Source organism: Hippocampus zosterae, chromosome 16 (assembly GCF_025434085.1).
Source record: "Hippocampus zosterae strain Florida chromosome 16, ASM2543408v3, whole genome shotgun sequence".
Taxonomy (NCBI): Eukaryota; Metazoa; Chordata; class Actinopteri; order Syngnathiformes; family Syngnathidae; genus Hippocampus; species Hippocampus zosterae.
The window spans coordinates 17316217-17340544 of record NC_067466.1 but is presented as its reverse complement, the minus strand read 5'-3'; the positions used below and the strand labels follow the sequence as shown (position 1 = coordinate 17340544).

General features: G+C 47.1%; 6 protein-coding genes across 6 annotated transcripts in view; 2 read left to right on the top strand and 4 right to left on the bottom strand.

Annotated features, from left to right (window-relative positions):
• The window catches only part of sgcd (sarcoglycan, delta (dystrophin-associated glycoprotein)), a 111593-nt gene extending 111441 nt beyond the window's left edge, over positions 1–152 (bottom strand). The window contains exon 1 of the mRNA XM_052046403.1: positions 42–152. The gene's annotated coding sequence lies outside the window, so the exon portion shown is untranslated. The remainder of the gene's footprint in view (positions 1–41) is intronic.
• A 1171-nt stretch (positions 153–1323) lies between these two features.
• mrpl22 (mitochondrial ribosomal protein L22) lies at positions 1324–3594 on the bottom strand. The gene is made up of 7 exons (XM_052046335.1): positions 3487–3594; positions 3369–3411; positions 2991–3126; positions 2852–2917; positions 2638–2715; positions 2490–2559; positions 1324–1611 (listed from the first exon to the last, which is right to left on the bottom strand). Exons 1-7 carry the CDS (start codon positions 3509–3511, stop codon positions 1403–1405), a joined length of 627 nt encoding a protein of 208 aa, XP_051902295.1. The 5' UTR covers positions 3512–3594; the 3' UTR covers positions 1324–1402.
• Positions 3595–3706: 112 nt separating this feature from the next.
• On the top strand, positions 3707–14364 carry gemin5 (gem (nuclear organelle) associated protein 5). Its single transcript, XM_052046331.1, has 27 exons — positions 3707–4001; positions 4457–4611; positions 4674–4855; positions 5272–5429; positions 5516–5614; positions 5977–6109; positions 6176–6341; positions 6767–6979; positions 7311–7396; positions 7478–7560; positions 8640–8776; positions 8888–8961; positions 9045–9226; positions 9308–9447; positions 9587–9758; positions 9840–10034; positions 10102–10149; positions 10296–10430; positions 10536–10619; positions 10711–10848; positions 10946–11093; positions 11159–11278; positions 11794–12004; positions 12732–12983; positions 13065–13564; positions 13675–13762; positions 14147–14364. The coding sequence occupies exons 1-27, from the start codon at positions 3860–3862 to the stop codon at positions 14300–14302; spliced, it is 4197 nt and encodes a 1398-aa protein (XP_051902291.1). The 5' UTR covers positions 3707–3859; the 3' UTR covers positions 14303–14364.
• A 202-nt stretch (positions 14365–14566) lies between these two features.
• Positions 14567–17218, bottom strand: cnot8 (CCR4-NOT transcription complex, subunit 8). Its single transcript, XM_052046334.1, has 7 exons — positions 17071–17218; positions 16021–16210; positions 15726–15919; positions 15495–15656; positions 15253–15397; positions 15016–15126; positions 14567–14935 (listed from the first exon to the last, which is right to left on the bottom strand). The coding sequence occupies exons 2-7, from the start codon at positions 16135–16137 to the stop codon at positions 14807–14809; spliced, it is 858 nt and encodes a 285-aa protein (XP_051902294.1). The 5' UTR covers positions 16138–16210; positions 17071–17218; the 3' UTR covers positions 14567–14806.
• A 252-nt stretch (positions 17219–17470) lies between these two features.
• Positions 17471–21575, bottom strand: LOC127587864 (protein FAM114A2-like). Its single transcript, XM_052046333.1, has 13 exons — positions 21320–21575; positions 20395–20582; positions 19799–19901; positions 19538–19728; positions 19327–19461; positions 19105–19263; positions 18899–19022; positions 18697–18782; positions 18425–18511; positions 18192–18319; positions 17907–17979; positions 17770–17823; positions 17471–17697 (listed from the first exon to the last, which is right to left on the bottom strand). The coding sequence occupies exons 2-13, from the start codon at positions 20560–20562 to the stop codon at positions 17596–17598; spliced, it is 1410 nt and encodes a 469-aa protein (XP_051902293.1). The 5' UTR covers positions 20563–20582; positions 21320–21575; the 3' UTR covers positions 17471–17595.
• Positions 21576–22020: 445 nt separating this feature from the next.
• Positions 22021–23741, top strand: LOC127587976 (microfibrillar-associated protein 3-like). The gene is made up of 3 exons (XM_052046458.1): positions 22021–22215; positions 22623–22841; positions 22997–23741. The coding sequence occupies exons 2-3, from the start codon at positions 22634–22636 to the stop codon at positions 23560–23562; spliced, it is 774 nt and encodes a 257-aa protein (XP_051902418.1). The 5' UTR covers positions 22021–22215; positions 22623–22633; the 3' UTR covers positions 23563–23741.
• Positions 23742–24328: the final 587 nt, after the last annotated feature.

Sequence of the window (24328 nt, the reverse complement as noted above, 5' to 3'; positions counted from 1 at the left end):
CAACTACTCATGAATTTAAAAAAAAAAAAGGGTAGACTTACTTGGATCTTTCCTCCTGTTGATTTCTGACATTTGCGGCATGTTTTCTTGTCCCACAGTCTGACAGGAGACGAGGAGCAACATGCTTCCTGGGGGTGTTGCAGAGAAGCTTGTCTGTGCTCAATAATTCATATCGGTGTGCGTGTGTGTGTGTGTGTGTTCTCATGAAAACCACAGTGGACTGGCATAAATGTTTCACCAGCAAGTGCAGCAAGTTCTGTCAAAGGGCATTAAAAAAAAAAAAGTTTGTGTGTCCCTGTAATATTTAACCATGACGGTAACAGAGCCGGATAAGTCAACCACATTGCAGTCATGCATTTTCCTGAAATAATATCTACTCACCGTACCACGAGTAGCTATCCGGCACACTCTGCAGCCGAGTCAATAAAATGCACTGCACAGGGAAATACGGGTCATATTTGCAGCCATGTAAAAAAAATATATATAAATACACACCTAACTTTAATAAACTTCCCAAATTGTCAACCAAAACCCCTCCTACGCTTATAATGAGCTTCAAATTGTGTTTTTCATTTCATTTTAGCGATATAAAAACGCCCCAATACTTACACGCTGAACAGGAAAGTAGATGGAGTCGAGTCAATAAAAGCCACCATGTGAGCAACTTCCGTTCACATCCATTTACGTCGCAACTGAAATATCAAACGTCTAAAATGCGACTTTTTAAAACCCGAACATCTCACTTGAATAAACTTCTGCCTGCCAAATTATACAATCTGTCTCAGCCGAGTCTCAAACATCAAGCATGACCGTGAAAGTACTAATTAACATTCCGTCTAATGGCGGCTGCGTGTGCTTGCACTCCGAGAGGCGAATCATCAAGGGCAGCAGCAGCCTAGTGAATTTTGAGAAGGACTTTATTTTTTTTTGCACCCCTTATTGAAAGAAACGAGCCTGGCCCGAGACGGATGGCGCTCGCTCGATGAAACTGCAGCCGGACGGATGGTATCGAATGTGAATGTGTTAGCTCCCAGCTAACGGGTGCGGCGCTAATACACCTGATGGTGATGCGAAAAGAAAGTTTGGAGAGTAAAGCTATACTATTAAAACAGTGATGTTTGATGTATTGTTTATGTTAGCATGTACGTAGTAACGTTTTCTCTCTTTTTTTCGTTTTTGGGGGCGATAAATAAATCAGGACTGTTTTCTTGAATTTCTATCATCTCAGTATCACACACGTTCACGTTTGGGGGTGGGTAGGGATCGTATCGACTCCAAAAAAACGAGGTTCGCTGTACTGTACACAAAACGAGAAGCGCTAAGAGTGTCTCTTCAGGCATTTATTGACAAAAAAAAACAAACAAATATATTGCCGCACTCACACTCATGATGGCCGTTTGCGCTACAGACTGTGTATGATGGTCCTCCTCTTAAGGCTCTCCACGTACTCGTTGGCTTGGTCTAGGCTTGTCTTCTGCTCGATGGTGGGCGGCGGGCCCTCCACCAGTTTGACAAAATAGTGGCAGTAGACTTTGTCCATGATGCCAAACATGCCTCTGCCGTGGTAGCGGATGCGCTTCAGGTACATGCCTTTACCCGTGTAAGACTCGGCTGCAAAGCGAGGAAAAGAGAATGGAGATGAAGAGGAACATTAAGCTCATGTCATGGTACAGAGTCGTAAATTAACGATCCGTTGCGCGCTTGTAAACGTTAAAAACTAACTTAATGATGGCTAAAATGGAAATATGAAAAGAAGGGTGGAGAAAAAAAAAGTACTGTATAGTCGTCGGTGATGTTACAATGCCCTCTAGGGTACTGGAATGGAATTGCAATGTTGGAGTGCCAAGAGTAATGGCGAAATAATATAAAAATGAAGTATACATTTTTTATTCTGACAATTTTAATCTGACAATCTGACACTTTTGTTTTGGTTTATTGTCATAAAAAAATTCGTTTTTAAAAAAATATTGTAACACGATGACTCTTTTTCTCTGACAGCGGTTTCATTGTTAATTTACAATACAATACAATACATGCTGATTTATATAGCGCTTTCACAACATTTACTTGTCATATTATGATTTTACTCTTGCAAAAAAAAATCTCAATCTTATTTTAAGTGTTTTTGTATTTTGTGTGCTTTTTTTGGGGACGGGGGTGATTATTCTTGTAAAAATCTGATTCCGTTTACACATTTGTGCGTCAGCTTTGTTCTTCTAAAACATTCTTGTACCGGTAGTTTTACCAAATATTTCTAATTGTATTGTTGTTTTGCCATATTTTTGTAACAATAGTTATTTTCTGATGAAATTGTATCCTTATTCTTGTAATAAAAATTCTTTGCCATGTTAAATTATAACTTCATTTATATAATCAGACCTCGTAATATGACTTCACTGAACAGTATTGCTTAATAAATACAGTTCTAATTCTGTCCCAATTCCTATATCCTAATCGTATATCCATGTTTCCAAACTGGATTCACTCACCCACATACAAATTGGACTTGTACTCTACGTTGTGATTCTTTACCGCCATCTCCTGAGCTTCCAAGAGAACCTGGAAGGTAACAATCAGAATTTCAATGATGATTTGGACATTTGGATGAACAGATGGAGTTTAGATTTAGAAACGAACTTCTCTCATGATCTTGGCCCCTTTTTTGTCATTGAACTGCAACTGCGCCACAGCCTCGTCGATGCTCATCCCCCTAATCTGGTATGAAAAACATCAAAGGATCGTTTACACACCCCTGTTCAAATGGCAGGATTACAGTAAGTAATATGAAGACACAGAAACCATGATGAATCAATTTGATCAATTTTCCCACTCACAAAATGTTATAGCTCACCATTTTAGCCAGGTACCACATCTTGTCTTTGCTGTACTTGATCTGTCTCCTAGAATGATGAATCTCCTGTGTATGAGAGGGGGACATCACGCTTCATATTTGACATTTACAACACAACTTCAAGGGGAAAAGGACATACTGCTGGTCTGCGGGGCTCGCCAGGCAGCTGAGGCGGATAAACGATCTTGTTGTTCCTCTCCCAATGTTTTTGTTCTCTTGTAGTGCTTGTGTGGAGGCAAGACATCTGTTGAGGACCGGCGGCTACTGTCGCTAACCTGGACACACGAATATAAAGAGGGGCTAAAATGAATATCGCTGAGATCAGGTAAAAATGACTTCAGTGCATCAATCCATCCATATTCTATTGTGCTTTTACCGCTTGACTGTGATTACAGAGATAGATAGATACGCGTGCTACTTGAATAATATCTAACATAGGGGGTTCCGAATTGATTATCATAGTAACAATGTCGATTCGTCCTTCTGAGAAGCTCTGCATACAGTCATCGCTACATACCTCGGATAAAAAAGTCCAAACATACTCCTTAGTGACGCAATACCTGTAATTAAAATACAAAAATCTAATATTAAAAAAATGTATAGGCATTGTAAATAATCAAATGTCTGTTCCTTACCGCATCCTGTCATGGTTGCGGCCATTTTGGCTCCCCATCAACGAATTACTTTACGGCAAAAGTTTGTTTACATGTGTTGTACCATTAATTGAATTTAAAATATCACAAAACACCCACTTTTATATCAGTTTGAATTCAAATAAACAGATTTTAAAATCTTTATATTCAAACAAAACTTTTGTAAAACGTATGTGTCGTACTTGGGCTAACCCAACTTCCGTCGCAGCGGGCTTTTACGACACCGTGGTGACATACGGTCGTTGCCGTGACGCTCCACCGGTCTGTGGGAAACATGTGAGACTTGCTTATTCTGTTTTACTTTCCAACAGTCTTTTTTTTATATTCGGGAACCATTTAGACGTTTACTATCATCATGCACGAACGGTTCCTTCCCGCCTCTCCCAATTGGTACTGTTCCCGCTGCTGTGACATCAGCAGCGGCGGCTTACTCGGCGTCGGAGCCAAAAGCTTCATCTATTTGATTGATGTGTCAGCATCTACCTGCAGTCCTCAAGGTGAGTGGGCGTCACGTAAAAAAATAATAATATTCTACTACAAAATCAATTCCGAGTGTGCCGTAAAGTGTCGTTTTGGCTATCGAGTGGCCATTTTCGCAAAAAAGTGGCAAACTGCGTAGATTTCTGAGCACCATGGAATGTTACCCACCACCATACCCCTACTCACACTTACGTCTACCCCCGTCATCCATTAATCATAGTTTTTTCCAATTAATGAAATATTTAACAATAGATACAGGTTTGCTTCCAATAAAAAGCAAACACGTCCAAACAAATGCTTGTATCTAAAAAAAAAAACGTCTCATGTGGTTGCTTGTATCACGAGGCACCACTTTAATGTGACTTTATTCTGGTAATAATTTGATTCGGTTGCTATTGTGGCTTGACCCTGTGGGTCAAAACTTCATTTGAGTCTCTATAAAGATGCTCTCTAAAAAAACTCTCTATTTCAGGTGTTCTCGTGGGCCACAGAGGCTTGGTGTCGGGCGTTTCCTTCTGCCAAGATGTGACGCAGAGTCACATCTGTGCCAGCTCCGCCGGCGACGGCGTCGTCATTTTTTGGGACACTAACACTCGAACTCTCTTACGGGAGCATGCGACTCATCAGGTCAGTTCTGTCGCTCCAAGTCTGATCGTAGTTCCAGACAATGAGCGCCATTTCATCCTCAGAGCGCCGTCTCGGCCTTGCACTGGTCCCCGCTGGACAAGAACCTGGTGGTGTCGGGTGACGAGAAAGGAATCGTGGCTTGTCACTGGTACAACACGGGAGACACGGCCAGCTTCTTCCCCGAAGCCAAAAGTATCGTTTGCCTCACCTGCTCCCCGCACAACTGGAGCACTGTGGCGGTCGGGTAAGACTAGGACACGAACGCTCAACTCAACTTTATTTGGAGAGTACTTAGATGAATAACCGTAGCTGAAACAAAGTGTTGGACGGAAACAAAATGGAAAATAAAGATTAAATGATACAATTTTAAGAACTGTGGTAATAGTATTGAGACTATTTCATCTAGCTCGCTAGATGAAGTAAATAGCAAGCGAGCTATTTATTGTATTTCCTATATTTACAATACAATACAATATATTTATATTTATATATATATATATAATATATTTAGCACTTATCTGTTTTTTTCACCCAGGATGTTCCAATGTATTTTTTAATCCACAGAATAATCCACTTTGTGACTATTGGGTTACCTGATGACCACGATTCCTCACTTGTGTGTCTCTCGCCTTATTGATTGCACTTCATTCTCTCGCGCAGGTACAAAGACGGCCTGATTTTGCTGATCGACGTGAGCAAGAAGGGCGAGGTGACGCGTCGGCTGCGCGGCCACGACGATGACATCCACTCTCTGGCGTGGTCGCCGCTTGCCGGCGAGGATACCCTCAACTGGAGAGCGGAGGCTGGCGACGATAATGGTCACTTTGGGGGGGGGTCACTGTGGGATCGCCTCGTTTTTAATTCCAAATTTTCCTCTAAATCTATAGTCTTGTGCGTGTTGCAGCTTTGAACGCGGTCAGTGCGGGAGAGGAGAAGGGCTGCTACCTGGCGTCGGGAAGCAAAGACCAGACGGTGAGGATCTGGAGCGCGTCCACGGGAAAAGGTGAGATGGATGTACGCCGTCACAAAGTGTCCAAACGGCAGAAATAAAACACAAACTATTTAACATAAAGCAGTTGAAACAAAAAGAAGACTACAAGACAAAAAAAATAATACAGGTACAGTCTTCAGCTGAATTTAAAGCCAAAGAATGAAAAGCTGTTTACCAAAAATTAATAAAGAATTGGTAAATTGTGTTTTTCTAAATTAAAAAAATATATATATATACATTTGCACATTTTCTAAATAGCTTTTAGATGTACCTTTCACATTTTTGTACTTGTTTGATGCTAACTTAATGACAACATGATTAAACTCCAAAAGAAATTCTTTTACCGTTCAAATTTTGCGCCTCATCCCACGCAGGCGTGACCACCTTGAAGCTGCCCTACCTGAAGAGACGAGGCTCCGCAGTCGACCCGACGCTCAAAGAAAGACTCTGGCTCAACGTCCACTGGCCCAAATCCCGACCCACGCAGCTCGTTTCCACCTGCTTCAGGTCCGAGAGTCCGCGTGCCCCGCGTCTCCCGCAGCCCAGACGGTTAACACGCGTGCTTGTGTGCAGCGGCGAAATGGTGATGTGGGACCTGGCCCGGACGGGCAAGCAGAAGTGGATCCTGTTCGGCTCGTCGTCCGAGGGCCAGAACCACAGCAGGATCGTGTTCAACACCGCCGGCTTCACGCTGCCCGACGGCCGCCAGCTGCTCGTCAGCACGTCCTTAGACAGAGAGGTGGGCCTCCATTCAGTTTACGCCCCATTTTCATGAACTATAGAAAGCGGTGTCAGGAAAAGCCGACTAGAGCATCAGAACTTTATTTCGGGGGAATCACGAGGTGAGCAGGAGTGCATTGTGCTCCCGCTTAACAAAAGAGAGTGACATTCCGTGCGGTTAACTCGACCACGTGTTGGCTTATTGCTAACAGATAATGGGAAAAGTTATAGACGGGCTAACAAAACTATCCTTCAGCATTTATTTTTACAAATTTTATAAAGCAAATTTTGTTTGAACACAAACTAATCTTCATACCCCTTTTTCTTCCTCCTTTTTTTAATTGATTTATTTTTTCATACAAAAAAATGTCAAGTTTTCTTTTTCCTGATTAAATGTAAAATTTCGTTTTCAACTCCTCTTGTCATTTTTCCGGATCTGCAAAGGTGAAATGTTGGGACCTGTCCGAGCTGGAGTGCCTGTGGACGCTGCCCACGCTGGGCGGCTTTGTGTACAGCCTCAGCTTCTCGCCCGTGGCCACCGGCTGCCTGGCGCTGGGCGTGGGCGACAGCATGATCCGGGTGTGGAACACCCTGTCCGCCCAGAACCGCTACGAAGCCCGCTGCTTCTGGCAGGGCGTCAAGTCCAAAGTCACAGCGGTAAGAAGCCGCGTTTTCCTCGCGGAGGGCATCGGGATTAGTTCAAGCGAATATTTTCATTGATTTCATTTGGGAATGATCATTATTGACTGACGAGGATTTTTTTTTTTAAATTGATGTAGATTCTGGTGATTTGGCAAACGATCAAATCAAAAAATATTTTTTTTTCACTGTACTTTGTCTTTTTATTATTTGTTCAACTTTACAACAAGGAAAAAATTAGGCAAAATACATATTAAAACGCATATTCGTGATTTAATATTCTGATTTTCAAAGCCTATCCTACATTATGACGTCATTTCATTGCGTTTTTTTTTTTTTTTTTTTGCAGCTGGCTTGGCATCCAAAACGAGAGGGAACCTTGTCGTTTGGAACAGAAGACGGCAAAGTGGGAATCTACGAAGTCTTCTCCAGCAAGTAAGAAAAAAAAACGAACTCATCTTATTCAACAGGTTCCATTGTTGGTCGCTTGTTGGTAACTTTGTGGTCTCCTCGCAGACCGCCTCAGATTTCGAGCACCTACCACAAAAAGACGGTGTACTCGCTGGCCTGGGGACCGCCGCTCCCTCCGATGTCATTTGGTAAAAGCGTCTTTGCCACTTTGACCCGTCGGCAACACAACAATGAAGCTAGTCAGCAGACAAGGGGGGGGGGGACGCAAAAATCTGCACCCGCCTCTCTCTCTCTAGCCTCATAATTGACTGTGTAACTGAACGAGCCCAGTTCATTTAAGCAACTGCGGGCAGATGGCGTTTTAATGAGTCCATTCGTCAAACCCTGACTCACGGGCCCTGATTGTTGCCATGCCGACCATCTGCCAATCGGCTTTAATGGGCTGAAATGAAGCTTTTAACGTCAGCCCAGGTCATTTGTCTTACTAAGGGTGTTCGTTTTTTTTTTGTTTTTTTAACTACATTCAAACACCTGTATGCTGAGTGGCCGCTACAAGGCATCTGCTCTTCCGATCACATTTAAACTTGCGCTGCCGATGGAGGGATCAGTCTGCAAGGCCCGTCAACTAGTTACGCGAGTGACTTGACTTTGGCATTTGAAACCAAATATTCATTCATTCATTCATCTTCTGAGCTGCTTGATCCTCACTAGGGTCGCGGGGGGGTGCTGGAGCCTATCCCAGCTGTCTTCGGGGAGTAGGCGGGGGACACCCTGAATCGGTTGCCAGCCAATCGCAGGGCACACAGAAACGAACAACCATTCGCACTCACACTCACACCTAGGGACAATTTAGAGTGTTCAATCAGCCTGCCACGCATGTTTTTGGAATGTGGGAGGAAACCGGAGCACCCGGAGAAAACCCACGCAGGCCCGGGGAGAACATGCAAACTCCACACAGGGAGGCCGGAGCTGGAATCGAACCCGGTACCTCTGCACTGTGAAGCCCACGTGCTAACCACTGGACTTACCGGGCCGCCCCTGAAACCAAATAATAGAATCTCAAAAAGAAACTTTAAAATTGTGTGGGGAGCCAGTCAAGGGATGCCAGGGTAGGAGTTATGTGCTCCCTCTTACGAGTACTGAGCTGCAGCATTATGGACCCACTGGAGACGCTTAATGGAGGATCGGCTGACCCCAAAGTAATACGCGTTGCAAGTCACGGCGGCGCCGTGTTTCCCCGCTGAGGTCGTGTGCGTGTGACCCGCAGGCGCGGCGGAGGGCAAGGCGTCTCACAGCCTGTACAGCTGCGCCGGCGAGGGTGTCATCCTTCAGCACGACCCCACCAAGCTGAGCGGCGACGCATGCGACATTGACAAACTCATCCGGCAGACAAATAACATCAAGGTGGGAAGGGGGGGCAAAGTGCTGCTGTTCAACCTTTTTGACATTTTGTAATATTCCATCTATTATGATATGTTGTGACGGAGCAAACGGTGACTTGTGTTTTGCGAACAGCACAAGCTATCTCCTCACACCGACCTCAGCTGGAAGCCGGACGGCAAAGTCGTGGCTATCGGCAACGAGGACGGGTAACGAAAGCCCGGCTGCGCACTCGATCTGCTGGCGACCTGTCGTCCGATCGCGTCGTCCGATCCCCCTCGTCTTCCCGCAGGTGCATCGACGTCTACCAGGCTCCGTCGCTGAAGCTGCTGTGCAGCATCCAGCAGCACCACAAGGTCATCAACGTGCTACGATGGCACCCTGAAGACAACGTGCCCGCGGAACTGCACGGCCTGCTAGCCTCGGGCTCCTGCAATGCCATCATCTACGTCCACGACCTGCGGCAGGTCGTAGGTACCGTAAAATAATCGAAATTACTCTCTTGGGGGGGATGTTCAAGGAATGTCGGGGGCAAATGTATGTTGTCGCATGCAGAGAAGCCTCCGGAGAGCCCGTTGGTGTTGACGGAGCCGTATCGCAGATTGTGCGGCCACACGGCCAAAATCACCGGCCTGGCTTGGAGTCCGCATCACAGCGGCAGGCTGGCCAGCGTCTCGTACGACGGAACCGCCCAGGTCAGTGTCGTAACGCACTTGACTTTGGAGTCAGAAAATCCTCCATTCAGCGTCCCCAGTTGCTCCAGAATGCTGCCGCTCGCCCCTTGACTCAAGAGAGAGAGCACTTATTTTTGTTCTGAAATTGCGTGTCATTCAGGTGTGGGATGTGCAGCAGGAAGCGGCGCTCTCCAACTACCGCGGCCACGTGGGCTCCCTGCTGAGCGTCGACTGGTCCCCCGTGGATCCGGACGTCCTCTGGACCGGAGGGAAGGACTTCACCGTGCAAGAGTGGAGAGTCTCCAAGCAGGAGTTCACCAAGCCGCCCAAAGGTGTGACGCTCCACCCGTTTGGACACCCTTGCGCCTTTAAACCGCCAAAGCTGAAGATCCGCATCTTCTTCGTCCTCTCAGGTAAGAAGATGGTGGACCTGAAGGAGAAGGCCAAGCAGAAGAAGAAGAGCAAAAAGCCATCGGAAGCGGTGTGTGCGCCAGGCAACGGCGAGCACGTGACCGAGGCGGCGGCGGCGGCCAGTAATGGACATGAAGCCTCGGATGAAGCCGAACAGGAAGAGGTCCGCTCTGCCAGCAGTCCTGTGCCTGCGCCAGGTGAAAAGGGAACCTTCTCGCCTTGCGTTGTTCCAACCTTAAAGCTAACATTCATCATCCACCTTAGCGACGCAACGGAAAAGCGCAACTGGAGGCAAGAGCAAAGACCAACAAGGTCAGTTTCCACGACGCGCGCGTGTGTGTGTGTGGGGGGGGGGGGGGGGGGGGGGTCACGTGTGCGTGGGTTTTTCATGGTAGCGCTTGTGTCACGAATGTGTCTAAAATCTAGTTCACATGTAACTTGTGTGTGTGTGTGTGTAGTGTTTGCAGACTCAAGCGCTCAGAAGAAGAAGAAGTTTCGCTCCATCCTTCCCCTCAGCACGTCCATGGACCATCGGCCCAAAGAGGATCTGCTGCAGGATTGTCTCACCCTGGCCTCCATGACGCACGACACGAGTGCGTGTGCGAGTGTGTGTGTGTGTGTGTGTGGAGACTGTGAAAAGTTTGCATGTCATGTATGTATATGGCGGTGTTGATTGTTTTCTTGCTTTGGCACGTCAGCGCCTCCGGCAGGCCAGGGCGAGCATCTCCACCTTGGCCTTTTCTCCGACAGAGCCGCCCTGCGCCGGATGTTCCAAGCAGAAGGTGCCTTTGATTTTCACTTCTTTGCTCATCGAGACCCCCCCCCCCCAAAAAAAAACACATTGAGAGTTTTTGTTGTTGTCGTTTTTCTTAGAAGAGGCTCACGTGGAGAGCGGCCACGTCGAGTCGGCCGTCTACCTGCGGCTGTGGAGCGGCGACCTGGAGGGGGCGCTGCGACTGGCGGCGGACAGAGGAGAGCTGAGTGACCACCTCATCGCCGTGGCTCCTATGGGTGAGTGCTTTGGGCGTCGTCGTGTGAAACGTCACCATTACAAGGCAGCGGGGTAACTTTTTTTTTTGGGGCGGGGGGGGCGGCGTGGGTTTTGCAGCGGGCTACGCGGTGTGGCGCGATGCCGTGGAGCGCTACGTCAAGCAGCTGTGTCTGCAGGAGCAGCACGTGAAGGCGGCCGCTCACCTTCTGTCCATCAATCAAGTGTACCAGGCCGTCCAGTTGTTACACTCGCACAAGCTCTACAGGTACCCGTGTTGAGATTCCTCACGTCAGGGGCGACGGGTTTTTATTCTCTTATTTGTTGTCCTAGGGAGGCGATCGCTCTGGCCAAAGCGCGGCTGCCGGATGAAGATCCCGTCCTGAAGGAACTCTACGGCAGCTGGGCCGTCGTTTTGGAAAAAGACGGACATTTCTCCGCAGCCGCCAAATGGTGACTTGGCTCAAACGCTAATTTCTATTTAGAGAGTTTTATGTCGTGGGCAGTGGCGGCCCGGTAGTCCAGTGGTTAGCACGTCGGCTTCACAGTGCAGAGGTACCGGGTTCGATTCCAGCCCCGGCCTCCCTGTGTGGAGTTTGCATGTTCTCCCCGGGCCTGCGTGGGTTTTCTCCGGGTGCTCCGGTTTCCTCCCACATTCCAAAAACATGCGTGGCAGGCTGATTGAACACTCTAAATTGTCCCTAGGTGTGAGTGTGAGTTTGGATGGTTGTTCGTTTCTGTGTGCCCTGCGATTGGCTGGCAACCGATTCAGGGTGTCCCCCGCCTACTGCCCGGAGACGGCTCCAACACCCCCCGTGACCCTAGTGAGGATCAAGCGGTACGGAAGATGAATGAATGAATGTCGTGGGCGACATGCAGAGTAGCTAGATGCCGCCTGTGGCATAATTCTGGCCTAAGTCGTCCCCCCCCCCCCCCCCCCCCCCTACCATCCTAATTTCATCTCTCAGTTACATTGCGGCGGGTGCCAGCTTCGACGCCGCCAAAGTGATTGCCCGCAAGAACGACGCGACCTCACTGAGGACGGCGGCGCTGTTGGCCAGCGTGGCGGGCGAGGTCGCTCTGGCCCAGTCGCTGGCGCTGCGTTGCGCCAAAGATTCGGCGGCGGCGCGGGACTGGGTCGCTGCGCAAGAGGTCCTCGCCTCCCACAAGGGCCTCCTGGTCAGTGCTGACACTTTTTTCTTTCTTTTTTTTTTTAATCTTTATAATTTCATTGCCAAAACTGGGCTTAGAAAAACTAGAACCAAAGCAATAAAATGAGGCATAGGTTAGTTACTACTATTAAAATATGTGAATAAATATTGGATTGGATAAACTTTATTGTCAATTTCTTTTAACTGTACCATACACTGTAAATCGCAAATGCTTATTATGTCTTATCTAAACAGAAAATAGCCATACAATCAGAAAAACTATTTCAAAATTTTAAGAACTGTCGTAAAAGAAAACGGAAGACAAATGTGTTAATTTTTTTAAATATTAAATGATTAACAGATTAAAAAATCATTTTAAAAGAGCACATCATGTTAATTTGAAGAAAAAAAATACAAATAATATTAAGGAAAAAAATGATTTAGGATTTTTACTCACTAATACATTATGAACAATTAATAGACAAATTAATGGGAGTTATAATTTTTTAGGAAATTATCAATTCGGGCCACAAAATAATTGCACGAATTACAATCATAATACAATTACATATTACATATGTAATACATATGTATGTACATATGTATTACATATTACAATCATATTATGAATACAATTCATAATAATAAATGAAACAAATAAGAACATTTGATTGTACAAAAAATACAAATCACTTCTGTTTCTTTAAACGTTACAAAGTCAGTCAATTCAAGTTTCATGAAAAAATCCTGCGCAGGTTCACAGGCTTCACCTCAGCGTGGCTGAGCTGCTGTGCGCCTCCCTCGCCGACGTCCTCCCCGAGATGCGTGGCACTGGGCACGCATGGCCGGCCGAGGGCAGCATCCTGGAGCGGGCGCGCGATGTCTGGACGCAACACTTTGGCGTCGACTCGGAAGGCGACCACGACCGCGACGACCTCCGCGCTCTGCTTGTGGAGCTCCAGAACATGGAGGGCCCAGCGCTAACCGCTAGCCTCCCACTCACGCAGGTTGTACGCCCGCCACCCAGAAGCCAAGTTTGACCCGTTCCGCTGATATGATGTCTCAATGAGCTGCTCGTTTTTCGTTAGGTGCTGTTGGGTTTGTCCCGTCACGTGGCCAGTGGGATCCTATCGTGGTTACTCGACAACGACGGTGGCACGCTGGCGAAGGAGCTGTGGCTGGCGGCAGCATGGCTCCGGGAGGCCGCCGACTTTCACGTCTCGGGTGCCCTCTTTCTGATTCTGGCGGCTGCCTTGACAGAGGTCCATCGCGACGTGGGTGAAGAAGCCCGAGCCGAGGGCGACACCTTACGGGCGTGGGCCGCCTACCACCGTCTGTACGAGTTGTGGTGGCGATGCGCGGCTGATGATGTCATCAGCAACGGGCTCCATGCCGAAGGATGCCCGGAAGAAGCCAAGACGTCCGGTGAGCTGGACTTTGATGCATCTTTGCTGCTGTCCGACGCTCACGCCGCGTGGCAGGCCGAGCGGCGGGCCATGGAGGGGGTGCAGCAGCGCCTGGCCGCCATGGTGGCGCAGCACGGACGCAACATGGCCGCCAACGGGGAGCAACCTGCCGGGGCTGAACAGTGAGTGCTCGAGATCATCGGTAAAATACTATTCTAAAAATAACCATAGGCCCACGACGCTGTGGCTATTTTGTAGCCATCTTGTAACTGTGTGGTTTTCTTTTCTTCAGGTCTGAAGAAGAGGAGACTTTTCTCTCCTTGAGCGCAAAGATGGCAAAACACCAAACGCAGCTGGCTGACATTCCTGAAACCATCAAGGTACCAACATGGGATGAGTGTAACAAAATGACTAAATTCTGGCAGTGCAAAAGGTGATCCACGTCATAGCCAAACCCCCAATATCCATATTTGGTCATATCTTCTCCCCCCCCCCCCCCCCCCAAATCGATACTATTGGGTAGGAGGAAATGGAACAGTCCTAAAATGGTAAGAAATTCTATTCGGAGGAGTTATTTTTGTGAGTTTGTGACCATCGGCAGTTTGGAATCAGGTTGAATGGCCGTGACGTATGGGATCCCCCAAGGGTCAGTTCTTGGACCCCCTTAGCTCAGCCTGTACCCTGGGATGCATGTAATCATTGGATTTCTCAGCTCGTTCCCGTTTTAAACAATCGGCATCCTCCTCCTTGGCTCCACTCTCTAGTTGTGTCCTCGTCCCGATGTGGCAGAGTGTTGCCTGGTCCTCCTCCACCTCGGCGCCTCCATTTCCGAATCCCTGCAGAGGGACGCCAAAGACCTGCTGCGGAAACACGGAACATGCCCGATGCTAAGCAAGGCCTCCCGGCGATTCTTGAGCTAAGTCGTGGACCCAATTTACTGTACAGCCATTTTGTTGAATTAAAAACAAAAAGTTAGAACGTATGTCAAAGCTTCCTTTTTGCACACTTTAAACAAAAAAAGAAGAAGGGAGCGTACGTTGAAAATACAAAACAATTTAATGTACAACAATTTTAAAACAAGTCAGAACTTAAAAACAACGGTAACATCTTCACGCCGACAGTAGTTTGGCCCGGACAAAAAACGGACGCATGCGTTTTAAAACGTTCTCTCTTGACATATGGAGAAAATTTCTAAAACATTTTTATTTTTCTTTCAAAAAAAAAAAAAGATACATTAGAAATTTACAATGGGTGGAGGGCCCTACCGGCGTTCACTTTAAAACCGAGTGAGCGCAGCTTGGTAAGAAAAACCGCCGCTGGTGTTGTGGTCCCAACGCTCGCCAATGACAACAAGCGAACCCATGACAAACAAAAATGGATTTAAAAGGTTCTTAAAACAAGTGCAACGAGGGCAAGGCCGCCAGTCAGTGCTTGTTGTTGCTCTCCTCCTGGCCCGAGCTGGCGATGCCGTTCTGGGGTTGCGTGGAGCCCGAACCCAGGCCGTACAAGCGACCGCAATACTTGGCGTCGTCGATGTTGTCCTCGAAGAACAGCTGCCGGGGAAAGCGAAAGACGCGCCGGTCAGCGGTGTGAGCGACCTCGCCGCTCCCTTGCGTGGAAGAGCGCGTGCTACCTCTTTCATCCTGAAGAAGGCCATGCCGGTGAGCAGCGAGTCAGAACCCGCCTGATGCTGCCGCCCGATGCGCTTCAGCTCCAGCTGGTCCGCCACTTCCTGTAAGCCGCCCTGAGTGATGAAAACACAAAAGGCACTGATTGGAGGTACAGCACCTTTTTGTTTGGGTCGGTCTAAAATGTCCTCCCCTTCATTTCGGCTGATCTGAAAACCTGTTGTTGTGTTTGTTGGTGGTACCTTGAGGTTCTTGCAGCTCTTCATCAGATATTTGACGTCGTAGATGGCGGGGAAGAAGAGGTTGAGGATCTGGAAGAAGTCGTGCTCCTCCTCGGGCAGCCTGGCATCCGTCAGCAGCTTCACAAGGTAGCCAAAGTCGTAGCCGCTGGAGGGGGGGGGTGGGGGGGGGGCGGGTTGGACGACGTTTGTTTTGTCATGACGACCGCCGGCGGTAGAATAAAAGGGGGGCGGCCGGCACCCACCTGTGGAACGAGAGCCACTTGACGTTGTCGCACAGCACCAGGCCTGACGTCATGAGCAGCTCGGCGAAGTAGAGCGTGTCGATGCCTTCCTCCTCGTGTTTCTTGAACTGAAGGCCCGAGTTCTGCAGGAGGTCGATCGAGTCTTGAGAGTACATGTCTTCTCTGCAACGAGAGAGAGATTTTTAATTTTCCACACCGCGTGTACAAGTTAATGGTTTTAACTACGCCTACGTGAGGTTGAACTTGAAGTTGAACTGCCAGGTGGTGGTGCCGTGCGGGTAGTCGCCGTCCTGATTCATGAAGGTGAGGCCCAGCTGGATGATCTTGAGCAAGTCCACGTTGCAGCGCAGCAGCTGGTACTGGTAGTCCACCGTGCTGCGGAACTCGCCGATTGGCCGCACCACCACGCCGGGGAATTCAGTGTCCTTGCCATTCAAAAAAAGTCAATTTAGAAGCGCTCGTATTTAACTTTTTGACGACGTGACCAAACCTTAAACACTTTGTCTGGGTGGGTGTAATCAGTTACCATTGCGATGTAGTTGTAGCTTTGGATGATCTGTCGGATTTTCTTCATCTCGTTGTCCACGTTGCTGGCCCAGACCTCGCAGATGATCTGGCTGGCATCCGTGAGTGCGGCCGGCATGTTGGCGGCGGCTCACGAGACCTTTCGACGATCCCCACCTACAGGTCTGCAGCGCTCTTGGGTTGCAGCTGTTCTGGGAGGGGGGGGGGGGGGGGGGGGGGGGGCAAATAATATCTGACAATGGGGAAAACCTGCATTCAGGATGAAACTTTTTTTTAAAAGGTGTATGGGAATTTCACTTTTTGCCAACAACTCAGGCTAAACTTAGCTCCTCTCCCAAATACAAAGCTTGGCCTCTCAGTCAAGATACTTCAACGTGCTTCCTGAGATTCCAATTAGTGCTTTGGCACCACTTCGTGACGTAATAGGAAACAGCAGATAAATGCATTTTGTCTAAATGAAGCTCCTCAACTCATTTCAGCGTTTGTCAATATTAAACTTCATCACATATTTGGAAACCGTTTATTTTCTAGGCAGTAAATTGAAATAAAATGTGCAAAACAGATTCCTTTCATATAGGTTCAAAATATGTCATTTCAAAATAAACGCTGACATTAAATTAGAAATAAATGTAAATGGTATGCCTCCAGTTATTTTAGCTTCTAATATTCGTGATTTGATTGGTTTATTTTTTTACTAAGCTGCGCGGGTTGCATGCTGGGTATGGCGAGGAGTTGTTTACAAGAACCGTTCCGCAGAGCTTGGATGTTGCTTTCACTTGTCGGAACTTAAAAACAACACAGCAGTAATTCCGCCCCTTTTAGCAATCGTGTGAGCATAAATACTGAGAGTGTCGCGACTTCATAACGTGATAAGTAACGACACCGAAAGTTTAGCACCCAAGCTAATGTTGACTAGCCAACGGCGTGAACGTCGCCGGTCGCTCAACTGCTACGTTTTTGTTTCGTAGGCGAAAACGAAGACGCCTGCAACCGTATCAACACGAATAGAAATCTGTCGCCGAAATGAAAATAATTCGAAAGTAGTTTGTACCTCAGAATTTCGTCCACGGAGCCGAGCTAGCAAGTGCCGCACCGGGCTTCTTAGTCGTTTCCGCCAACGACTCTGATTGGTTCTTTCTTTGTGGTGCCAACGACTTCCGGTTCATGTGATTGTCGCCACCTGTCGCCCGGAGGGTGATTGGTAGGAAAATCATTTTTTTCGAGGGGGGGGGTGATATTCACAGTATTCATTCATTTATATATATATGTGTGTTTGTGTGTGTGTGTGGTATTTCAGTTCAGCAGTGGAATGAAAACACACTTATACCTATAAAATGTTTTATTTTAAAGCACTTCATCTGTTTGTTCCACCGCTCTGCACGTGACCTGACCACAAGACTTCATAGCTGACCACCTGAGCTTTGAGAAGGATTTTTTTGTGGGGGGAGGGGGGGTCAGAACTTGAACTGATGCTATTTGCAAAGCAGCAGTGGTAACAGTTCAATAGTGGCTAGTTTGACGGATACAAAACATATCGTTAAAAAACAGTTGAAACTGAGGAAGAAGGAAAAAAAAATCAGTGGTCGGGTGGGTTGGCTCTCCTCTGGATGTGGCAGATCTCCAGGATGGGCATCAGGAGTTGGAAGGCGTCCTGAATGTACGACGCACTGTTGGACGCCTATGTGAGGGGCAAGAGAGTTTAGTGCTGAAGTGCCACTCATCCTGAGCTCTTAAGACTCAAGACACAAACCTCTAAAAAGACTCCCGTTATAAGTGGGTTGAGCACTTCTCCCTTCTCGTTTGACTGAAAAAAAAAGGATCCCAGATAAATCCCTGAATCTTTTCCTGTTTGTTTTTTTTTCTCCCACGATTTATGTTTCTACGCACCCCAGCCGCTGTTAGACAGGTGGTGAACTTCTTGGAAAGCAGCGAGACTTCTTTACACAGGACCACCGTCAGCCTGAGGATGCAAAAGGAAGGAAGGTGAGACTTGTCGTCAAACTTGCCAAGCGTGTGGATTTTTGTCTGAACTTGTCATTTCCAATGTGCCAATAAGATACTGTTGACGTCCATTAAAAGAACAAAATCAGAATTGGATTTTGCTTGTACCGTTCCCCCCCAAAAAATTGCCTCCAACAGGCTGAAACTGTTTAGAAACTTCCAGCGTCTTACTGCGACAAGATGTCCACCTCCGGGACATCTCCGTTGGACAGCAGGAGGCCCTCGCCCAGCTTGTGGAAAAGCTCGATGGAGCGCGCCGTCAGCTCGGCAAGACTCCTGATGGCGGCGGCGTTCACCTCCTGGGGAAGACAAAATTGTATTTATTTTTTTTATTTTTTTACACCAATGATGCAATTGCATCCTTTGAACAGATAGCGGCGCTGTTTCACCAAATGCGTCCATACCTCCACTGTGAACTGGCCCCTCTCTTCCTCGTCGTCCTCTGCCCGTTTGCTGAAGTCCACGATCACGTCGCAGGCGTCTTTGCAAGCCTGCTCGGTGGTCACATTCACGGAAAGCGGGTTTTTGACATTTACGTCATATCCTAGCCGTGTACCGATTCGTCTTACTTGCGTGGACCGAGAGCAGTACGAGTAAGAGGACCTTTATCAAGGATTTGGGATAACTTGTTCAAACGGATTTCCATACGCTTCGCATATCATGGAATTATGGGCACCTTGCTAAGTTTTTCGGCGGTGGTGGAAACGCGGAGACCCTCCAGGGCTTGGCCGAGCTCCGCCTCAAACTCGGAGCCATCCTGGTCTGGAATTACAACACAGGAAGTAGTGGAAGTGATGACCACCGGACAGGAAGTGGAACGTTAACTCGGGAGGCGTTTATGGAATTGACAGAGAACAGCTCGTGTTGGCCTTTGATACCTTTTTTCTCGTCCACGTCTTCGTCGTCAAACTCCATCACGGAGAAGGCGGCCTTGATGAGCCCCAGCTCATCTCTCAGCGTGCTCAGCTCGTCACCCGACAGGGTCGTCAGCACCGACTTCACCTGTCCAATAAGAAAATAATAATCAAAATGACGGCAAATAAACTGGCCAAAATCCTCGCCTCGCTCTCCCTTCCATCCCGACCTTTGACTCGCTTTCCCGAGAAAGCATCTCCAGAGCCTCAAGGTGAGCCAGGCCCTGGTACTGGTCAAAGAGGACCCCGTAGTGAGCCACCGGCTTCTTCTCAGAGTCCGAAGAGTCCTCCGTTTGGAGCTCCTCTCGCTCCTTGGCCTCCCTCAACACCTGAGCCAAAAGACGCAAGCGTCAGTTCTTGGTGCTCCCGCCGCCCAACTTGCTGAAGTTCACCTGAGAGAGGGTGGAAGTCCCGATCATCAGGCCTTTGGTCTTCTTGAAACCGGGGTCGCCTTCCGCAATCGCGTCCATCGTCTTCTTCCCGATGAACTCGAGAGCGTCCAGTCCGCCGCTGATCACCGTCTTCCCCTGCAAGCACGTCGGATGCAACGGCGCCACCTGGCGGCGTCCCTCGGAACTGTGCGGTCGCCCCGTCGGGACTTACCGTGTTCTGAACAACGCTGGTGAGCGACGTGAGCATCCCCAGGGCGCCGGCCGGCCGTTCCATCTCACCCGCTTCCGGCCGCTGCCGCTCCTCCGCCTTCTCGTCGTCTGCCGCTTCAACCGACAGCTCGGCGGGACTCGGGATGCCCAGCGAGGTCTCGGCCTTCTCGATGACTTGGGTCAGCCCCTGGCCTGAGGGGCGAACGGCGTGATGATGTCATAGCGTGAGGACGTCGGTAGGGCAGCTGGATTGTGTACTCACCCACAGTGGCCACGGTGGCGGTGGCAGTGGACAGGATGGATTTGCCCCAGTCGCCCCAGAAACCCCAACCCCCCTGCATAACTGTAACCTGACTCGGTGGTACCTCAAAAAAAAAAAAAGGAGCAACGTGATTAATAATTGCAAACAAAGTCCAAAAACCGTAAGTGGAAAAAGAAGTTCATTCTTTTTTTTCTGTTTTTTTTAATACAAAAAATAAAATAATTCAGGAATACAATTATTTTTTTAATAATAATAATTTAAGGTTTTTTTCTGTTTTTTTTTTTTTGTTTTATACAAAAAAATGAAATGATTCAGGAATACAATTATTTTTTTTAATAATTTAAGTTTTTTTCTGTTTTTTTTTTTGTCTTATACAAAAAAAAAAAGAAATGATTCAGGAATACAATTATTTTTTAAATAATAATAATTTAAGGTTTTTTTTTCTTTTTTTTTAGGGGGGCGAATAAACATCTCCGGTGAATGATTGTTCTATCATTTGTGAACAAAGCATGAAGCTTTTTTGACTTTTCATGGACAATTTCAATTGATCTTACTATGTGAACAAAGTCATTCGTTTTCTGTGTCCGACAGCTTACCTTTGCCGGCTCCTCGTCCATTTTGGGTTTCTCCGGCCGTCGGGCTTGGGGCTCCGCCCTCCTCCGGGCTTTCCTGGTGGGCGCCACGTCGGGAGAGGTCGGCGGGGAGCTGTCCACGGGCGTCTCGGCGGCCTGAACCTCTGGTGCGCTGGCTTCGTTGTCCGACATGGTCGACTCTTAGCGCATGCCTGCCGGGAAAAGGCATGGCGTCTGTCAACCTGACTTGGACTTTTCAAGAGACGGTACCTTCCTCAATCCTTGCTACAGTCCTTCCTTCCTGTTTTATATTCTCTCTGTTCCATCCATTGTTTCTTCCTTCTTCATACATACTTGTTTCCTTCTTTCCATCCATACATCCTTTCTCCCATTCAGTGCCATCCATTTTAACATCCTGCCATCATCTTTGCTTGATCCCATCCTTCTTTCATACCATCCTTTGACCCTCCCATCCTTGCTTCTCAACTTTGATCACACTCGCCCTGCCTCTTGTCTTGAAAGTTTGGGCCGATCCGACATATTTCACGCTAAACACATTATCTTGCTATATTTGATCTCAACCCAAATCAGAATTCATGTTTATTTACAAGTATCTGTCTAATTGCGGGTGTAATGATAATTCTGTTTATGTGCAATTGCATTTCTTGGACATACATATATTATCTATGAGCTACGTGGAGGTACAAAGTTCAAAAGTCCCCGAAAACGATGTTGTGGATTTTTTAAAACGAGTCAGCCAAGCGAATTAGTAAAACTGCTGTTTTGTTGACAATATTTAATGACATTGCTCGGTAGTTTTGGCCAGAGATACTATTGCGTTGCTTTTAGCAAACTAGCGGTTGTGTAAGAAACCAAATTTGGTCGCTTTTCATGCGCTTCGATTACATTTGAAAGGTTTTTAGGAGACGCCACTTTGTAAACAGCTCACCACGTCTCTTCCTCTCCAGCTGTCAGTGTGGAAGCTAGCAGTTACGCTAGCCTCCGTGCAACGTTTCCCGATCAAAAACAACAAAAATACATGTGTCCACAATACGAGGTTATAGTTCGACAGAAGTCTTGTATTTCAGAGCGGATCAAATGCCTATATATTATGAATATTGTCTTCTGATCTTCCAGATGGTTAGCCACGTCACAAATGTGTCTTTTCTTCCTACGAATTGGTAACAAAAGAAGATCCGATTGATTGTTTCAAAATAAAATGATGGCAAGGTCTGTCGAGGCTAAGGGAAAACGTTAGATCTGCCGCCATTAAATACAAAGAATATGTTACTGTAAGTATAATATTTATCTACAAACAAAAATATAGATACTATTTAATGTTTACTTTTAAGGAGAAAAAAAAACAATGAAGTTCGTCGAGATACCTGACAACGCACTCGCATCGGCTGCCTAAATACGAAGCGAAAAAACAATTTCCGGTCGTTGTCACGAAATTGCTTAGTCTAGTTCACATCAACGTATGTGTAATTCAAGTAAATGTGTTGTATGAAATTATACTATATCTTATCATTGTTATAATTTTAAAAGGTGCAAATAAAACTACAATTTATACACTTTGAATTAAAAACGGCGAAGTTTGTCCACGCCTTTACCTGACAACAAGCCACGCCTACTCAGTCAATACAAAACTATTTTCTTCCTTAACACGGAAGTACATGACACGACCGAACTTTTTCTACTTTTAATGCAGTTTTAATGTGAACAAGATGACTTATGGGTGAAAGACCAATCTATTTTACACATTTCCACTCCTATTAAGCGTCTAAAATTGGAAGTAGTTTGTGTCGGCGGAGGATTTTAATTTTGCAGTCTGCTTGAGCACAAGTAAGCCCTTATTTACGAACACGTCTTTGACTGTGTGAGAGCGTCTGTATATTTTTTGTTTTTTTACTGTACAGTGGAAACTCCATTTCTCCAAATTATAGATTTCTAACCATTATTCCACGTGGAGACGGCATCTCGCGAGACCTTAGCTCAGTGTTAATTGTATTTACTATTTTTATCATGATTAATATTAAGTGTGTGTGTGCGCGCGCGCTTCAGATGTCAAATGAAATAAATTGTACCACAGTGATGCAAAAGTATTTCTAGCTCTCCATTTCACATCTGTCTTTAAATGTGAGAAATTGTTCTTGAGTTCAGAGGAATTGTTCTTCGAGCTTACACTGCACGTGTAACCACAACGGCTGATAACAAGGAGTGTGAAAATGTCACCTGACCTGTTTCTGCAGTTCTCGTCGACATGCCAACGGCGAAAAACATGCCCATGCTGCTGCTCCTCTGCACCTGCGTGGTAGATGGCGCCCAGAACCGCTCGGAGGAGGAGACCTCATCCGCCGGCGTCGTGCTCAAGGAAGGAACAGACGCCTTGATCGAGTGCAACGTGACGGGGGTCCACGATGATGTCAGATGGTACGGCCCCGACGGACGTCAGCTGGTCGAGGAACCAGGTAGGAGGAAATGAAGAAATTAATTTAACGTCACAAGTGTCTCCATTGTTTCGGGAGGAAGTGACTCGTTTCTTGCAGGTCCACTCAAAAACTATTGGGGAAATTGCTTATCAAGGACAAAGGGCAACATTACACTCGTCATTTTGTACTCGCAGGCGGGAAGTGGCTTATCGAGGAAAAGGGGCGACTCAACATCAGCGGCGTCTCCTTCGAGGACCGCGGGCGCTACATGTGCGTAACCGACGGCGGCAACTACAGCGTGACCGTCCGCGTGGCCTATACCCACAGCGGCCTGGGCGTCTACTTCGTGGGCGTTTGTCTCGCCGCCTTCTCTATCACCATGGTCCTCAATGTGACCCTGCTGGGCATGGTCCGAAGCCACCTGAAGAAGACCGAGCGGGCCATCAACGAGTTCTTCCGCACCGAGGGCGCCGAGAAGGTCCAGAAGGCGCTGGAGATCGCCCGTCACATTCCCATCATCACCTCGGCCAAGACACAGGAACTGGCCAAGGTCACCCAGTACAGAACCAAGGAGTTTGCGCGGCACATGGAGGAGCTGGCCCGCAGCATCCCCTTGCCGCCACTGTTAAGCAACTGCCGCGCCGCCGCGGCGGGCGCCGCCGAGCCCCCGGAGAGCGAGAGGGGGGCGGCCGGGTTGATGGCAGGGGAAGAGCGAGGAAGTCAGGTAGCAGACGTGGAGGTGTCCGTTCACTCGCCGTGACGGACGGTGAAGACTGGATTGACAATATAGGACATTTTTCTAAAGTACTGTCCCCCCAAAAATAACAACTTTTCCCTAATAATAAATAAAGAGCTGCCACTAATTATTATTTTTAGAATATAATTCTTTTGATTAATTGAATACAATTGTATTTTGCATTAACATGTATTATGAAACCATCCCCTCCATTAACAATTGTTTATTTTGTGTGTGTGTGTGTGTGTGTAGGTCTGAAAAATATTTTGAAATTTGAATTAGAATTTGACGTTTATTTGGTCTTCCGAAGGAGAAACTGATGTCCCCTCAAAAAAAAAATTCAAGCTGCTCATTTTTCTCATTGTATGATATTAAAACAATCTATAGCAGATGAGTCGATGGATAAAATCCAACAAATAAATAAAATCCCTGAAAATCATGTTTGAATAATCAAATAAACATCAGATATTCACTGACGTAGAAAAAAAATCGTTTTTTTTTTAATTGAAGGCGTTTGCCTTCAGCGATTGTTGTGAAAATAATCGACCACCGAGGGGCGCTGTCCCGTTTTGTATCGAAAAATGCAGATCCTTGAGTTCGCATATGGCTGCAATTCACATTTACTCCACTGTGCACTTCAGATGGTAATTGACCTTGCAAAATGCCATCCGGGGTCCAAGTATATATTTAAAAAGACTTTTGTCAGTGGATTATTAGCATTTAGCACAGCACCCCTGGATGATCTCCTGCTGTTCTTTTGAGTGAGTTGTAAAAGTGAAACCATTCACTG

What these genes read in the sequence shown, in the direction of transcription:
- mrpl22 (XM_052046335.1), bottom strand. Translation starts at nt 3,511, where the DNA reads ATGGCCGCAACCATGACAGGATGCG. An exon ending in CGCAACCATGACAGGATGCG is followed by an intron (nt 3,412 to 3,486) that starts GTAAGGAACAGA and finishes TTTTAATTACAG; the next exon opens with GTATTGCGTCACTAAGGAGT. An exon ending in TGTGGTACCTGGCTAAAATG is followed by an intron (nt 2,716 to 2,851) that starts GTGAGCTATAAC and finishes TTTTCATACCAG; the next exon opens with ATTAGGGGGATGAGCATCGA.
- gemin5 (XM_052046331.1), top strand. Translation starts at nt 3,860, where the DNA reads ATGCACGAACGGTTCCTTCCCGCCTCTCCCAATTGGTACTGTTCCCGC. An exon ending in GTTCACCAAGCCGCCCAAAG is followed by an intron (nt 9,759 to 9,839) that starts GTGTGACGCTCC and finishes TCGTCCTCTCAG; the next exon opens with GTAAGAAGATGGTGGACCTG. An exon ending in ACATTCCTGAAACCATCAAG is followed by an intron (nt 13,763 to 14,146) that starts GTACCAACATGG and finishes TCCACTCTCTAG; the next exon opens with TTGTGTCCTCGTCCCGATGT.
- cnot8 (XM_052046334.1), bottom strand. Translation starts at nt 16,137, where the DNA reads ATGCCGGCCGCACTCACGGATGCCAGCCAGATCATCTGCGAGGTCTGG. An exon ending in GCTACAACTACATCGCAATG is followed by an intron (nt 15,920 to 16,020) that starts GTAACTGATTAC and finishes TTGAATGGCAAG; the next exon opens with GACACTGAATTCCCCGGCGT. An exon ending in AAGTGGCTCTCGTTCCACAG is followed by an intron (nt 15,398 to 15,494) that starts GTGGGTGCCGGC and finishes CCCCCCCTCCAG; the next exon opens with CGGCTACGACTTTGGCTACC.
- LOC127587864 (XM_052046333.1), bottom strand. Translation starts at nt 20,562, where the DNA reads ATGTCGGACAACGAAGCCAGCGCACCAGAGGTTCAGGCCGCCGAGACG. An exon ending in TGGACGAGGAGCCGGCAAAG is followed by an intron (nt 19,902 to 20,394) that starts GTAAGCTGTCGG and finishes TTTTTTTTTGAG; the next exon opens with GTACCACCGAGTCAGGTTAC. An exon ending in CCGCCGAAAAACTTAGCAAG is followed by an intron (nt 18,512 to 18,696) that starts GTGCCCATAATT and finishes ACCACCGAGCAG; the next exon opens with GCTTGCAAAGACGCCTGCGA.
- LOC127587976 (XM_052046458.1), top strand. Translation starts at nt 22,634, where the DNA reads ATGCCAACGGCGAAAAACATGCCCATGCTGCTGCTCCTCTGCACCTGC. An exon ending in TCAGCTGGTCGAGGAACCAG is followed by an intron (nt 22,842 to 22,996) that starts GTAGGAGGAAAT and finishes TTGTACTCGCAG; the next exon opens with GCGGGAAGTGGCTTATCGAG.